The sequence below is a fragment of the Maylandia zebra genome, linkage group LG4 (assembly GCF_041146795.1).
Source record: "Maylandia zebra isolate NMK-2024a linkage group LG4, Mzebra_GT3a, whole genome shotgun sequence".
Classification (NCBI taxonomy): domain Eukaryota; kingdom Metazoa; phylum Chordata; class Actinopteri; order Cichliformes; family Cichlidae; genus Maylandia; species Maylandia zebra.
Genome location: NC_135170.1, coordinates 4262310 through 4279417, shown reverse-complemented (window position 1 = coordinate 4279417; position 17108 = coordinate 4262310). Strand labels below are relative to the sequence as shown.

Below are 17108 nucleotides of genomic sequence, written 5' to 3'. Positions count from 1 at the left end.
TTCACTTTTTTCTCCATTGTGTGTGTGTGTGTGTGTGTGTGTGTGTGTGTGTGTGTGTGTGTGTGTGTGTGTGTGTGTGTGTGTGTGTGTGTGTGGGCAGTGAGCAGTACTTGGATGCTGCTCTCTTCCTCCTCCACATAACCAGCGAGTTATGTAAGAACTCTAAAGAGTAGCCCGTATGGTACCGGTAGAGTATTTATAAATATGCCTCTGTCAATGCAAAAGAACCACACTACCCCAGAGGCGTGTTAATGCTAATGCCTGCTGCATAGAAGCTTACTTAGAGAGTGCTTACCTGCAGCCCCTCCCCTGTTTCTATTTGCATATCTCCTGTTATTGCTAAGTGCAGAGGCTTTCAGAAGTGGATTCAATATATGTACACTGGACACTCATGAGGCACTTGTCTCAGAGACAAGTGGCTCATGCCTTTCTTGTTATATCTTTGAGCACGTGTTGACACTTTTCACTTGACACTTTAGTGAAATTCACATTCACAACAAAGAATGAGAAAAAGGGAGAAAAACAAGAGTTTTTTTCCACTGAAATAAATATCTTCAAACTACATTTGATTTGTCTGTACTCATCTACATGTCTGGGTCACATGAATAAGGGTTAAATTATAGGGGGAAAATGTAGTAATTCTAATTAGGCAGCAGGACTGTTTTACATCATGAAATCGTGTTTATTTAAAGCTTGAAAGTCACTTCATGTAGCATGTGCTGGAGCTGGGAGTGTTCGTGTGAAGCTTCCATAAAAACAGAGTGCCCTCAAGTGGCCGGTCCAAGAGCACACACCTTTATTGGGTAGTCTTTGAACCTCTGTTTCCCAGAGATCTGTGATGGATAAAAGCATTGGGGATTTTACACCTAGTTTTATGTAGAAAGTGGTTAATATATGAGTAAATATATAAGTATATGGTTGGCTTCGTTAGTAATTTGTACCTGTGTATAGTTATCATAAAGACCTAAAGAAAAGGGGCAAATCACATTATAAAACACTTGTGACCGAGCAGCCATTGCTATTGCTCAGTGTTTTGAAAATCATGTGTCACTACGACAGCAGTACAGGTTGAGTTCAACATCTTCAGGAAATTCTGAAAATTAGCCAACCTCAGTTGTAGGCAATTTGAAACAAGATTTAGCGAATAAACATGAAGGAGAAATACAACATATTAATAAACCTCGCTGAAAAATGTATTCCGTTTAGCATTTTACATGTAATTGCGACTAATGATAAAAAAAATCGCTTGTCTCCAATAACTCGTCTTGTCTACGGGTTTTAAATGTAATATTTTTCAGAGTACTTGAATGCAGCCTAAGGCCGACCCTTTAGAATTTTCTAGTCTTTGATTGGTTGAGTCATACGTCCGTCAAAACCGAACCTCACAGTCTGTTCGAGTCAGGGGAACAGGTTGGAAAGAGCCCGACGGAGGCTCGTACAATCAAATACTATTGGTTGCAGGTTGTAACCGGATCTAACACACAAGCTGGTGAGGAGTCGTGTTAGTTTTGCTTCATTTATTGGATTAAAAAAAAAAAAAGGTTGTGTTTTCTGCCTACCGTACAGACAGGCTTGCTTTCCGACGCGTGAAGAATCAACTCGCGCAGTCAGGAGCTTTGGCTTGCCATTATGTGTTGAGCTATCGCGTTAGTACTTATGGTAACACAGGCTAGCCTAAAGCTATATCATGATGTTACAGCTATACATTTTGGTGGTAGCTGGGGTTGAATGGGCTGTTATTCTTCTACTTTCTTGTGTATAATAGTCATGCAGACACAGTTTCACCACGCAGCTTGACTTCTTAACGTATTCATTCCAGAATAACAAATGGCATCATGCACTGTGAAATCCGACTAGCTTAGCAACACGAGGAAGCTAATGTCGTGACTGTTTGTACTGTTTATACCACCTATTACATGCTATAGAGGGACCTTATTAAACGTCGTGCACCTCTCAAAACAGTGTTTTGTATTTAAATAAATGGTTAATAGAGTGGTCGCATACATTTGGGTTTGTATTGACACTTCATTGTTTCCCAGTCTCTTTGCTTTCTCTATTGTTCTACAGTTGTAATATGCATGCACATGCAAACCTGTTTAATAAAAGCCTTTCCTGCTGCATATACTCCAAACTATAACCTTTTTTTGTTTCTAATGCATATGCAAGTCCTTTTATTCAGCAAGACAGACGTGTAAGGCACTGTGAAGAGAAGCATGAATTTTTAAGCTAAAAGTGGCATCTGAGTAGATGTGGATAGTGTTGTGTTTAAAAAAAAAAAAAAGCTAAGGAGCCCCCCCATAATAAAAGCTTATTCCCTTTTTGTTTAATTCTTACCTTAAAAAGAAAATATATTTATCATATTTTAACAAAGACAAGCAAATAAAATGAACAACAAACCACCTGTCCCAGTCCCACGCGTGGTAATCTGATACTCAAATTTAAATCAATTCAAAGTACACACAAAAAACTGCATGGTTACCATTTACTGTCCTAAATGCTGCTGCAGCCACCACATTGGCCACATATTTCTCTTTCTCCTGGGCTGTTTGCCATTGTTTGTTTTATCCAGTGAGTGGGACACTGGGTCTTTTTCTGTTTTTTTTTCTTCCTTCTTTAATAATTGTGTTTTGGGGAACCAAAATTTTGAAATCATTAAATGTTACTTTGTTACATAATGTTAGTCTTCTAGACTTTGTACATTTAGATGTTTGGTATATTTTTATTGAAATGGTTTAACTTGGCGGGAGTTGCATATATTTGGATCATAGTTGTTATAAAACATGGATGCAACTTCTGTGATGTCAGCCATTGGTTTCTGAAGTCCTGTTCTTGAGATGCGTGTTGGTTGTAAAACAAAAACAAACAAAACCAAGCAGACTGTATGGATGAAAGCACTTGCTCATTGGCTAATGATTTGGAGCGGCCGTGGTTTGGGGGGTAGATCGTTGTCTACCAGTCGCTACCAAGTCTGGATGTCAAAATATCCTTGGGCAAGATAATGAACCCCCAGTTGCTTCCAGTGCAACTACTGGAGTGTGAGTATGTGTGCACATACGGCCGGCTGCAACCGGTTCAGATTGCCCCCCCCCCCCCCCCCCCGCCTGCTTCTGCCAGAGGTTTCTTCCTGTTAAAAGGGAGTTTTTCCTTCCCACTGTCGCCAAAGTGCTGCTCATAGGGGGTCATGTGAGTGTTGGGGTTTTTCTCTAAATGTATTATTGTAGGGTCTACCTTACAATATAAAACGCCTTGAGGCGACTTGTTGTGATTTGGCGCTGTATAAATAAATTGAATTGAATTGCACATGTGAGACGGGCATAGAAAAAGGACCTTTGTGTGACTGGGTAAACGGGGCTTGCATTGCTAAGCTGTGGTATCTGCTTTCTGCAGGATCACATGATTCTTTGTGAGAGCCAATGTTGTTTTAACCAATATGCATTTTATTCATGATATTGTGGAAAAAAGGATTCTACCATGAATCCTACAGTGCTGTCGCTCAGTGGTGGAGGCTGCTGTTACCAGAAACTTGTTTAAATCCGTGAACATTAGTTTGCAGAGTGAGTGTCAGACTTCAGTAATTGTGAGAGTGGTGATTGCTGTGCATTGAAACTAAGCACTGTTCTCGATCATTTAAAAAGAGGGAAGTCTGGCAGTGACCACTAAACCATTTAGAAGAAAAATGGTTCCTGGACTTGACATCAGTAAAACGACAACGTTTTAGTTTTAAATCTAGGATTTATTCCATTATTTTTTCTGTCTATTTTTAATTTTCCTTGAGATTTCATAAAAAGTTTACATGTTAAGCTTGTAATCAATGTTACAAACTGAGGTGTTAAATGATGTTGCAGTCATTAAGTTTACAGGTGGCATTTTGACTGTACGTCTTTAAGGACTAAACCAAATCTGTTTCCTGTTTCCATTTTTTGGAGGACCTTTTTTTAAAGGAAGTAACCGCCCTCCTCTTTTGTTACAGGAAGGGCTCAGTGCAGCGTGGGTGCCCAGGGATCCACTGCCTGAGTGTGGGGAGAGCAGCGGCCGAGACCCCAGAGACATGAACCACACCAAGGGTGGCCTGGTCATCTTCACCGCCAACTCGCACCCCTCGAGCCGTGAGCTGGGCAAGAGGATTGCAGAGTAAGTTCTTAGACATGCACTCAGACACACAAAGCAAGACGGGTTATTTTAGAGTCAAAGCCCATACACGTCCTCCAGGAGAATCTCGGTCTCCTTTCTTTTGTCTCATATGGTAAAAAAGGGACATTTAAACTCACATGTGTCAAGAAGACATGTTTTGCTCTTGCTTCTTCTGTTTAACATGTGTGTTTATTGATAGCATGAGCCTACATACGCAGTCCTTATGTGCTGTCTTTTCTGTTTTTAGCCACCTTCCCGAAACAACAGGATGATTGTCCTGCCCACCTTCCCTGTCACCAGCTCATCAAATACGCTTAACTCCCATCATTGCATAAACCTTTAAAAAAGGAACCGTTTTCTAATTAAAAGGGAGATAAAAGACTCAAAAGACAGCTGTCTGCAGAGCTAAACTAATAATGGGTAAAGGGTGTGTAGCCTCATTTTAACAGAACGTGTGTGGTTGCTTTGTTAGTGTTTCATCATGTTCTGTGTAAACCGAAAATTCCTACAGTCCAAACGTACTTTAAATGCACAGAGTCCAAACCTGGACTGCACAAGGACATCTGAGTCTGCATGTGTTTATAGAACAAACAGTGTTTGGCTGCTTTAGTGGACACTAAATACCTCACTGTGCACCAGGATGTAAACACTGCTTCTTATTGCATTTCCAAATGAATAGTACATTTTTTAAATGTTATACATATATTTGGTTGTGGGTTGTTTTTTTAAAAATTCATTTTTTTGTTTCAACTTTAAACAAACTTATTAACTGTTGTTTTGTCATTTTCTTTCTCAGGCGTTTAGGGGTGGAGCTTGGCAAGGTGCAGGTGTACCAGGAAGCTAACAGAGGTAAGCTCATATAATAATACATGCTACAAGATTCTTTAAAAACAATCATTTAGTGTCTTCCTAGTTTAAAGCTGTAGCAGCTAGAAAATGCTTAAATGAAAAGATTCTATTTGGAAATAGCTCTGCGAGTAATGAATGCTGAGAATGAGGTTCCAGTGAAAACCTCTATAAAGGCAGAGTACAGGAGTTATAGAAGAGTTGGACACGCATCATCTGCATAAAAAAGAATATTATATGTAGCTCACTGCTTTGTTGATTAACAAAAATTATATCTGCAACTGTTTTGGAACAAAATTAATTCTCTGGGCTTTTGACAATTAGATGACCAGGTAAAAATGGGCGGTGGACATTGATGTGATGGACAACAACAACCTAAATGAAAATACATGGCAGAGTAATAAGTGCTGGGGAATGCTGTTAGCTGCAGCTGTAATTCCAAATACATGAAGCTTACAGCCTTCTGGTGCCGTCTCGGCTCTATCACACAAACCTCATCCGAACTAAAGCGGACGAGATCGTGTAAATTGCAAACTGAAAAATGATTTCTAGTTTTACTGTGTTTGTCATCAGGTTACCTTAACTTCAAAGTTAAAGCTTCATGTTCTTTGAATTCTTTCAAGTCTGTTGTAAAATGTATGATATGTAGTGTCGTGACATTTTTTATTAGTATTATTCAATCCTTCTCACCCACCAACAGTTAGTACTGCCATCCTATATTTAATATCTCAAACGTTTAGAAACAAAGTCTTTGATTTTTGTACAAAAACTTCCTTTAATCAGCTGCAAGTCACACGATTTAGGTTTCTTGAAAAAAAATGTTCCCCTTAAAAAGTGACAAATTTTTATGGAACATACTATATAAGTGTTTCTGCTTGTATTTGTGGAGTTTTCTCCTTGTACATTTAATAAAATGCTTCAAAAGTGTAGGTTTAAATTTATCGTTGAGCTTGTGAGAGCGTTTAAAGCAGAAACTGAAACACTTCTTGTTCCCCTTTCATGACAGCAGTGCTAGACACAAGGTCACCGTTTCAACTGAGTCTGTTCCTGTTGCAAATAAATTTCCTCTTAGAAGATCACAACCGTCCACTGGGCTTGTACTGGGCTTGTACTGGGCCATGACTGTGCTGACTTTTAAAAGTTTCTAAGCAGTAGAACGCGAAGCATTTCGCATTATTCACCACTGGAACAGTTTCTCTCATTACTGGTGTTTGGGAATGGGTTTGACAGGGTTCGTACGGGTGCTTGAAATCCTTGAAAATGCATAATTGCATTTTCAAGGATTTGAAAAGTGCTTGAATTTCAGATGTGGTGCTTAAAAGTGCTTGAAAGTGTAGCTGTATTTCATTCACCACAAATAACTATCTGATTGAATAGTTTTCTTATCAGATATAAAAATAAAATGAGTCACAAAATGTAAAAGAAAAATTTCCCCGCCTGGCTGCCTTACGTCTGTTTCAACGTGTGACCCCGCCCCTCCCTCGGACAGTCGGGGATGAGTGCGCTAACATACCTGTAGGCTGCTGTTTTAATGAGTGTTTGATGGAAAACAACAATGGCGGAGTTTGCGCTCTCCAGCATGATAGGTGAGTCCTAGTAAATAATTTTCCAGTACGTGTACGTTACACATGCTATTTTTTAAAATTATGATTATTATTATTTTGCTATCAAACTCGCTGGAGAAATGATTGAAACGCACTGAGTGTGATGCAGTATGGCAGCGCTGTTATGGAATATGCTGTGAACTTAGCTAACGTTACTTAACATTAGCCCGATGCATAACTAGCTAACTTAGGCTTTCTGATTAACCCTCTGGGGTTGACGGAGCCAAAGTCTCCATTTCAACTTGGGTCAACGTGCGGACTTCAAACTACATACCAGTGTTTAAACTGTGTTGATAGGCCACGTAAAACCGGTGTTTGTTTGTTTGTTTTTCTCTGAATAAAACAGCTGTTTACTCCGGAAGAAACGATAAAAACAGCGTTTTCTAAGGAGAGCGCTAGCAAACACGCTTTGCTTCTGAGTGAAAAAAGAAAAGGAAAAAACACTCCTTCCCTATTGGTGGAAAAATGTACCATGTCGACCAATCAAAAAATGATATGGCAACATGTGGCATCTGGTTGTTTGGGAGGAGACGGAAGCTTTAGGAGTGACAGAGAGCGAGAGAGCGAGAGTTTTGATACTGAGAGGTTTGTGACGTTTGCCGTGTTTGGAGTCTCAGGTTAGTGTGTTGTCTTGTGTAGTTAGTGTGTAGTCGTTGTTTTGTTTTGTGTGTCAGTTCTACTAGTGAACAGTTGCTGCCTTAAAGCCACCAAAGGCAGACTGCAGTGTAAACGTTGAGTGACACAGCTGCTGTCAGACCTGCAGGTTTATCCCTGAGCTGTTCTCATGTGTTATAGTGACACAAACTATTTTTTGGAGTTGCATAAATAATTTCTGTGCCTTCTTATTTGATGCAGAACACTTGATTGTTCTATATAACCACATAACTTTGTTGTTTGCAAAACTTGTGCATATTTTTTTAAAAATGTAAAATTTCTATTTTCATTTCAAGTTATGAAAATGATTCGTTAAACATGTTTGTGGTTTTTACAGTCAAAAATATCACTTTCTACTCGTATTTTACATTTTGTCTGAATTTAGATAAATTGTGCTGACACATTATGTCAAAATGAGAAAATAACAGATTGGCAAGATAAACAGTTTTTAAAGGTGAAATATAGAGGCCAAATCAAAAGTAGTCAAAAACAGCCAGTTATACCCTGGACACCAGCTTTTTGGAGTATTTGAAATAATGGTAATATGAGTGATCCATGTGGTTTTATTGGGAATTAACTTAAAAAACAAACAAATATCTGTCTCCTATTTCTTGTCACACAGGAAAGAAGCATCAATATCTGATGAGAAGACTTATTTATTTCTTTTTTGTTTTCCAACAGGAGAATCTAACAAGTTGATTTGTTCACATCTTAATTTTTAAGTGAAATGTGCATTTTGAGTTTATACACGATAAGGCGACCGTTTCCTTTTGCAGTATATTTGTGTTGTACGTTTTTCTATGTCTTAACAAAAGGGGAACAAAGGTGTTTAAGTTCACCTGGGATGATTTGTTTTAATGTTCACATGGTCTTACTGAGGTGATGCGAATTGAAGCATGCATTCTTTTTTTTTTTTTTGGCGGGAGGGAGGGGGCTGGAAAAGCTTGAAAATGGACCTTGAAAGTGCTTAAAAAGTGCTTGAATTTGACCCTGAAAAGGCACTTGGTACTAACCAATAATACTAACCAATAAAGAAAGTGGCCCTGTGTCAAGTTGTTAGCCCAGCAAGAAAAGCTGAAGCTGTCACTCAAGTTATTCCCCCAGCTGCAACCTTTATGTCATTTATCCTTTTTATTTTTATAACAAACAAACTAATTACAAAACTTACAACATACAGCAGCCAGGTCAGCACATATCATACCAAAATAATATTAAAAAAGAAATGCTTCATGTTTTTACATACGTCCTCAGAGGGAACAAAACCGTGACAAACAAAAAAAAGTGTTTCTCAGAATCTGCGTTCCTTCGTGGCGTCAGATCGTCCCTGCAAGAGAGTTTTCGGTATCGTCAGTTAGCCTGGCCAGCAGCATGTTCATATGAATCGCAGTCAGCCTTGTACCTGGATCGCTGTACTCTGGTGTTTGGAAATATTAGGCATTACTGTTGGTCCCCCAGTAGGCATATTCCTGGTGACACTGTTGTAACGTTGTAATCTTATTTTCCAAAATGGGAAAATGCATTTAGAGTCCCAGATTGTATAACGCTTTCTGGTTCTGCTTGACATTTCCAGCATATGTTATTGGTAAGTAGAAACCTAGATGCAAGAAAGTAAAATCTGTGTACCATCTTATTTTCCTCTAGTTCTAACCATGATTTCTGTACATAAATCACCTGTATTGTGTTTTCCCTTTGTAAGCCATTGTTTCCAGTAAACAGTTTTCCCAACACAGACAGAAGGGTTGAACCATAATGAGGAATACGGCTGTTTAAAACGTGACACCATGTGCACCTCCCTCCATAAATGCATGGCGTTGAATTTATGGAGGGAGATATATTGCATATCTGAGGGCTGTGCTGTTGCCATTACTGCTGTCAGTGACCTGCAGCGGTCTGTGCTGCTACTGTACAACATGCTGTGTAGTGACGCAGCTAAACCCCTTTACAAGCTTTTTTTTAGTCCAGCATTAGGATACAATTGCAAATAACAATCTGTAGCTACTTTACTATGTTAGTTTCTTCTAATAATACTACTAATAATAAATAACTGCATCATGGGCATATTAAAAATGCAAATTCCATAACCTTAAATTTCCATATTTACTCAACTTACACTAATATATGGATCTAATGTTGAAACACGTTGCATTTTATTACCTCTTTTGTGACACATGATGGAGACCTGATTGTGTCCTTGAGACCTGTGTGTTTAAATGAAAGCACGAAGTACAAACATTAAGATGGACTGCTACACATTAAAATGACACATTATACGTAACAAATTAAGAAAACATGAGTAGTTGCAGACAGACTTGAAATATTGTAGCTTGTTCCATTTATACACAGCAAAGTATTTAATGCAGTTTTTCTCAGTTCAGCTGACAGTGTGGTAACAGTAACGGAGATTTAACGGTGTAATGGTTTAACATGTCCGGAGGGGTTGTGTTTCTTTCTTAGTGTGTAGTAGGGATATGTGTGACTCAGGAGTTGTTGCTGCTCTGGCTCATCAGCTCCTACAATGTTAACAAGCAAAGCTTTGACATAAATGAGCAGTTGTATGCGATTGTAGCAATGCTCAACCACGCTCTTCGTGGTCGGTGTAACATTTCTATGACCAGCCTTTGTGTTCTCGTTAGAATGTTTTTCTTACTTTTAGATTAGTCCACTACTCTTATTTTTCCTTCTCCTTAAAATGACCGATCGGTTGGTCATCAGCAGCAGACCTGGTCTGTATATAAAACGTGGGCGTAGCTCTCAGGTGTGGAAAGTATTTTGTTTTCTCATCTGTTTTTCCTGGGAAGCACATTTTTGGAATGCTAGTGTCTACGATTTAGGACAGTGAGGGTGGAGGTGGCTTTGTAGGGGGCGTGTACCGGTGAGGCTCAGTGCATGTTTGTGCGCGCGCACATTCTCTCTCTGCTCTTTCCTTCTCACATCCGCTTTTTGTTTCCATAGAAACGCGGGTACAGATCCAAGAGTCGGTGCGAGGCAAAGATGTCTTTGTCATCCAAACGATGTCAAAGTAAGAGAGAAGACAAATATTTATTTGGACGTTTCCCCAGAAACGTGTCCCTCACGTGTAATCGTCTGCTTGTCTCTCTGCACTTCAGGGACGTGAACACCACCATAATGGAGATGCTGATCATGGTGTACGCATGCAGGACGTCCTGCGCCAAAAGCATCACGGGCGTTCTCCCCTACTTCCCCTACAGCAAGCAGTGTAAGATGAGGAAGAGGGGCTCCATCGTGTCCAAGCTTGTTGCATCAATGATGTGTAAAGCTGGTGAGTCTGTCCCTTTAAAGCACTCAAGAAGAAGACAGGACACTATTCAATGTCACATATCGTAGTATTTCAAATACATGATCTGTACAAACCACAGACATGTTACAAGCTGACATGACTATGTTTGTGTAGGCCTCACCCACCTCATCACCATGGACCTCCATCAGAAAGAGATCCAAGGCTTCTTCAACATCCCAGTGGACAATTTGAGAGCCTCCCCGTTTCTGCTGCAATATATCCAGGAAGAGGTCATTTCTAAAAACAGATGTGACACACACGCCTCATTTCTATCACTTTTATTGTTTCTAGTCTTAACTTTAACAAATTTGGTGCTTTTTTGATACTTTTCTACATTAGTTCATCTCTTGTGTGTCATTTTAGCTCCTCTCCCTTTAAGCTTACTTCTGATTGGCTGACTCGGGTGGGAGCAGGTGGGAGGGGCTTCTGTGCCCGAGATGGCCACGTTTTCCTTACTAATTTCATTCGTAAACAAAAGCCAGTCTGAAGGGATTAGCTGTATTTTCCTGACATCGTTCTTTGACACTTGCACCACATCTAGCATGAGCATCCACCCAGTTACAGTGTTCATATTAGCAAGGCTGTTTTGCTGACGTTAGGGGCTCTCTGCCTGCTATTACATACAAAATCAGTTTAGTAAACGGGAACAAGGTCCAAAGCTACCTGGTCCAGTGTAATATTGCAGAGCACCATCACACCTGAAACACCATCACTTCTGCTGGAAGTAGCACATGGACAAAGGTCACCTTATACAACAAAGAAACTTGTTTTGAACTTTCTTTAAACAGACCAGTTTGTCCATTTTTATACTGGGATATTATTTAGGATGTAATTTAAATTTAGGAGTCTGTAACCTGCAGTACACACCTGCTGAACTATCTATCCAGGCATGCCTGCTGACACCTGGATATGAACATATATTAAACACGTAGAGAAACAAAGAAGCTTGATATTCTTGCTTGCTGAGTTCTGATTGGATAAGCTATTGTGTGCTTAACCGTATCTAACTCTGACCTCAGTTTTGTGTCTCCTCCCCCTCAGATCCCCGACTACCGAAACGCTGTGATTGTTGCCAAGTCGCCAGCTTCTGCCAAAAGGTAGGCTCATCTCCTCTCGTCTGTACGAAGTCGCCTTTATCTGTGTTACCATTGCTGATGAGGCCAGCTTGTTGCTCACTTCCTTTTTGTAGTGCTTTTATTTTTGTCACAGTGTGACATGAGTTCAGGCTGGTTTCTGTGTGTCTTGTATTGGAGTAAGTTGTGAAGCGCTGCTGACTTGGTGTGCGCAGGGCTCAGTCGTTCGCCGAGCGGCTGCGTCTGGGTATCGCAGTGATCCACGGAGAAGCTCAGGACGCCGAATCAGACCAAGTAGACGGCCGACATTCCCCACCCACCGTCAAGACCACCGGAGCCATTCACCCCAGCATGGAGATACCATGTAATGCACGCACACTTGCAAAGAACTCGTCACACGCAGGACTTTGTGCACCCCGTATGAATCACAGCAGGACTCACTGTCTGTGTTCCCTTCCAGTGTTGATCCCTAAAGAGAAGCCCCCCATCACTGTGGTGGGAGACGTCGGAGGACGCATCGCCATCATAGTGGTGAGAGATGACGCACAGTTTCCGAATTTTGGGATGTCAATGTAGACAATATGTCAAATCGACCCACTTGAAAATGCGTGTGAGTGAAAGTGGCTGCAGGAAACTGAGGCAGCACTTTGAGAAGTCGGTCAGCGGTACCTGCAGCCATAATGAGTTCACAGTAACAGTGAGAGGTAGTAGTTTGCTGAGAGGATGTAGCTGTGAGCTTCCTGACTCGTGGTGGCTGCTCCCTCCAATTAATCAACAGTCTAACAAAAAAGCCGCAAACGAACACGAACATGATCAGCATGAACTGCTGTGAGGAAAAGTCCTTTAATTACTTCAAAATGAAATCCACCCTTTCACTCGCTGAATCCTTTTTGAGGTGAACCAGCATTAGATGTAAGCACAGCGTTACCATTAGCAGTCATCTCGTTTTCACAAAGACTGAGAGGAAACTGTGAGAAAGCGAGTCTAGCCAATCAGGAGTCGTCTCTGTGGTGCAGTAGTTAGTATGAAAGTGTGTCACTTATAGATTTATTAGTCATAAGTGATTAGAAAACACACTCAAACACACCTGAATGGTGACTTTGCCCTAAACTAAAGTTTAAAGCATGTTGATCTCTGTCACACATTACACAGCTTCATTAATCTGTGTCTGTTTACTCATACCAGTCCCAGCACTCGACAAATACCCTGATAACTCCTGCTATGAACACAGTTAGCCAAGTACAGTTACATTTTATATATATGTATATTTTAAACTGTCATGCATCAGTGCCTCAGCACACGATGCTGATCCTGTCCTTGTGTGACTGCTGGTTGGATCTCTCGGGGCAGAGGTGGGACAGCCTCCATGTTTCCCTCACAGAATATATTTCTATTAACCCTTTAGAGCCGGTCAGAGCAGCACGCTCCGTTTTGCATAACTATTTTTAAATCCCGGTAGCTCTGCAACCACGTAAGCTAGCGCAATAGTTTTATTTGCATATGAAACCGGAGGAGTTGTACTTACATCTGATGCCATCAGCTTGTCCTTGGTCACAGTTTCCTTCCACATACAGCTTTGCAAAAGCTGCATAAAAAGCAGCAACAAAAACATAATATTCCAGAAACACGCTTCGCCGATCCGATCAGCTGTTTGTAACACTTCCTACGTCCATCAGCGCGAACTATCGCATGTCCGCCATGACCTGCCCGAAACCGGAAGTGACGTCATTTTGCGGAAATGTAGTTTTTTACCATCAGGGCCTCATGAGCCTATACTTGTGTTTTTAAAAGTTATCTTTGACTTTATGACTTCCTGTGTCGTTTCTGGGATGCTTCATATTGCACTGCTGGAAATAGTTTATTTTGATGCATATGCTGCTTTTTTGCAAATTTGCATTATAATATTTATTTTCGTTTTTCCTGCAGTGTATAAAAATTGGTGTATTTCAAAAATAAAACTATGAAGACACTCAAAATAAATTTCCTGTGGTGGGAAACTAGTTTGTGCAACTTTTTTGTATTTACAGTTTTGAGGCATAAGTCTCTTAAATTTCTCTAACTAGAAATATATGTTAAAAAAATAAAAAAAATTTTTATTTTTTTTTGTAGTTTTTTGCAATTTATGTAATTACTATGCACTTAATGCATGCATATATTAATATTTGGGCTATAATGGTTGTATTGATGTATAGCAACTTGAAATGCTCCTAAAAATGGCTCCACAGCAGGTAAAAATATAATATAAGCTCTGGCAGACTTGGTTCTATGGTAGGTCTTAAAGGGTTAATGATTCTTGGAGTGCCAGCTCACTCACTCACAGGTCTTTCATACAAACATGAAGTTGAATTCAGTCACACTGGTAATCTGCAGAAATTGGCCTCTAAAGACTAGCAGGACAAAGAGGAGATAGCTGCACAGCTGTTACAGTAACATGTTTCCATAACGTAACATTAAATCTTGTGATTTTGCTCATTTTTGTCCTGTCGAACTGAACTGTCTGGGTGTGGGTCGACTCTTTCACTCAGTCAGAAAAGGAGGAATGTTGTTGAGTAATGTGGAAAATGATCCCGCTCCTCTGTGCCCTGAACGAGCAGTTTTGAAACCTTGGTATATATCAGTACAGACCGGGCTTGATGACCATTAGAACAGCTTCTGGGTGTTTTCCAAAGATTAGCCCCAGTAAGCTGCGTAGTCGCTAACTGACGCAAACTCAGACATTTTGTTCTATAAGCAGGTCTGAAGTATGAGGAACAAGCTTTACCTGCAGTAGGTGTCCCAGGTGGAAAACGCTCAGTGAGAATTAGATTCTTTTCTTTGTCATATTTCAGTAAACTGCAGTTCTGGATGGGTGTGAGTGTGCAAATCAGTTCTAAAACTGATCATTAATTGGAGCACTAGAAGATTTACTGAATGTAAGTTTCCGGAACAAATTACCGATGATGTTAACGTAAAAATAAAAGTTCAACATCCATATGGGAAGAACTGAGAGAGGAGGGTGAGCTAGGCAAAATTACTGCGCCGCATCAGGAACACCGAAAGGAGGTTGGGTGGGGCGGACTGTCCTCAGCACGTTTAAAACCATGCCCGTTTGTCCCCAGGATGACATCATCGATGATGTGGACAGCTTCGTGGCAGCAGCGGAGACGCTGAAGGAAAGAGGAGCCTACAAGATTTTTGTCATGGCGACACACGGCCTCCTCTCCTCAGACGCCCCCAGGTTCATAGAGGAGTCGGCAATCGATGAGGTGAGTCGTCGTTCTTAGGCTTCCGTCAGCATGGCCGCCGCCTCCTCACGTATGTCATTGTCTCCAGGTGGTGGTGACCAACACGATTCCCCACGAACTCCAGAAGCTCCAGTGTCCAAAGATCAAGACGGTGGACATCAGCATGATCCTGTCAGAGGCCATCCGCCGCATCCACAACGGAGAGTCCATGTCCTACCTGTTCCGCAACATCGGAGTGGATGACTGAATAACCTGTCTCACTCTCTCACACACACACACACACACACACACACACACACACACACACACACACACACACACACACACACACTTTGCCTTCTCAGTCCTCTCCTGATACATAGATGAACGATGAGCGTAGTCAGCACCCTGAAGTGCTACCTCTATCATAACATACGAATATGAATGCTAACCTGTCCTTTGATTGCAGCTGAAGGATGTGGTGACTGAACACACACTCTCATGCATACGTATCTAAGCACACCTAGTTTTGTTCATAGCTTTGACCAAACACACACACTCTCTGATTAGTGTCCCCAGTGGATATTAAGGGATTACTGCCGAGCTCTCCGGTGGCTGCGCTCCACACGCCTCAGTTCCTTTTGTCTTGTATCTTTCCCCCATAGAAATGATGTCGAGGTTAAATCAGCTCATGTTAGCACTCGTTTGTTAGCACTGAATGTGTCTGATGTTATTAGTAAAGGAGATTGTACTGATAATGTCGGTGCCTTCCACAGGACACAACACACAGGCCTTCGCTGCTCTTTTACACCTCGCCCTCGTTAGCAACTCTGGAATATACGCTTCACAGCTAATGACCACATGTTGTGCATGTTCAAATCCAAATGTGTGTTTGATTATTTCTGTGGTGTCTGAATGTGCAACTAACACGGCTCATTTCGACTGGTCCCAGCAGCCATACGTCTGAGTGGATGCCATAGTGTTTAGATGTTAATCTGGTGTCAAATCTACTAAATGCTAATGTTGACCTGCGTTTAACAGGAAGTCTTTGGATCTTGATAATTGGATGTTCCATTTAATGACAGTAAGTCATCCATGTAAATGTGCCATCATCTCAATACTTAGTGTTGAATATTTGTTCGTGTCACAAATAAACACTCCCAGACTGAGGAGGGCTCTGGATGATTAAAACCTGACGCTCCAGTTCCAGATTTAAAGTGCAGTCAGTCTCTGGTTAGAAGTTTGAGGTTGTTCTTCATAAACTGGAAATCTTCCATTGTTAGATCCCTGTGAGGGAGACTGAAGAAGTTTGTTTCAACACATTGTCCAAGTTTAAATAAAACTTCAAACTGTGGCTAAAACAGGAAAAATGCATTTTTCTGACTAGCAAAACTTGACTGAAGCGGGTCTTTGTCACTTTATCAGATGCTCCCAAAATGTTTTGTATTTATTTTCTGGATTTAATATGAATAAAGATAACCTATGAAAGGAAAATGTCTTCTGCTGTGGTGGTTTGTAGCTTCATAACTGGGACCGTGTTTGCTTGAAAGCATGAAATGCTGTTTCCATATTAACCTCCCAGGACCTGGCGTCCACATATGTGGACATCACATTTTGGGACGTCGAGACCAAAATACGTAATTTTTCTCTACAAGAGCCTGATATCCACCTACGAGGACATCATGCTGCCACTGTTCTACCAAAATTTGAAACAAATGTCCTCATATGTGGATCTCATTATTTTAGGTTAAAAAAAAAAATTGGTAATTCTTTGTTTTTACATTCTTTTGGTCCCAATTAACCCAAATAGCAAAGAAAAATTATAAATGCTGCCATGAAAGAGTTCAGGTCTTAGGAGGTTAATGTAGTAATATTACACTTAATGTCATTACTGTTTTATCTAAGTGGACTGGATGAAACCAAATGAGTCCGGACATATTGTTGAAATATCTGTTTAATGTAACTACAATCATATACTGTATTTAAAGGATGGAATATTGATGATGTCACCCATCGGTTTGTACAATGCTGCGAACTTTAAGTAGACATACAGATACTAGTGTTAAAAATAGTCCAGTAAAAGCTGAAGCACTGATTCAACCTCTTAAGTAAAAGTGATAAAGTACAGGCTCTGAAATGTACCTGTGTGCAAAGCTAGCTGAACCTTGTGCTATTTTATGTAATAATAAAATAATATCAGTAGATGTGAAAGCAAACTTTATTTCACTCAAATTTTTAATTCTAATAAAGGTACTTTGAATGAGTTAAGTCGAACATGAGCAGAAAAATGGAAAATCGC

General features: G+C 40.5%; 1 protein-coding gene across 2 annotated transcripts; it reads left to right on the top strand.

Moving 5' to 3' along the window:
* Positions 1-1366: 1366 nt before the first annotated feature.
* prpsap2 (phosphoribosyl pyrophosphate synthetase-associated protein 2) lies at positions 1367-16303 on the top strand. 2 transcript variants are annotated; one of them, XM_004575907.4, is made up of 11 exons: positions 1367-1489; positions 3971-4131; positions 4928-4980; positions 10188-10254; positions 10343-10515; positions 10648-10763; positions 11575-11630; positions 11822-11970; positions 12067-12137; positions 14705-14851; positions 14919-16303. In XM_004575907.4, exons 2-11 carry the CDS (start codon positions 4049-4051, stop codon positions 15075-15077), a joined length of 1074 nt encoding a protein of 357 aa, XP_004575964.2. In that variant the 5' UTR covers positions 1367-1489; positions 3971-4048; the 3' UTR covers positions 15078-16303. The 2 variants fall into 2 exon arrangements, with proteins under 2 accessions (XP_004575964.2, XP_004575965.2); XM_004575908.6 differs by lacking the exons at positions 1367-1489; positions 3971-4131; positions 4928-4980 and adding an exon at positions 6474-6563.
* The last annotated feature ends 805 nt before the right edge of the window (positions 16304-17108 follow it).

Coding starts and splice junctions, on each gene's coding strand:
- prpsap2 (XM_004575907.4), top strand. CDS start 4,049: ATGAACCACACCAAGGGTGGCCTGGTCATCTTCACCGCCAACTCGCAC. Junction 4,132..4,927: donor CTGGGCAAGAGGATTGCAGA/GTAAGTTCTTAG, acceptor TTTCTTTCTCAG/GCGTTTAGGGGTGGAGCTTG. Junction 11,631..11,821: donor TCGCCAGCTTCTGCCAAAAG/GTAGGCTCATCT, acceptor TGGTGTGCGCAG/GGCTCAGTCGTTCGCCGAGC.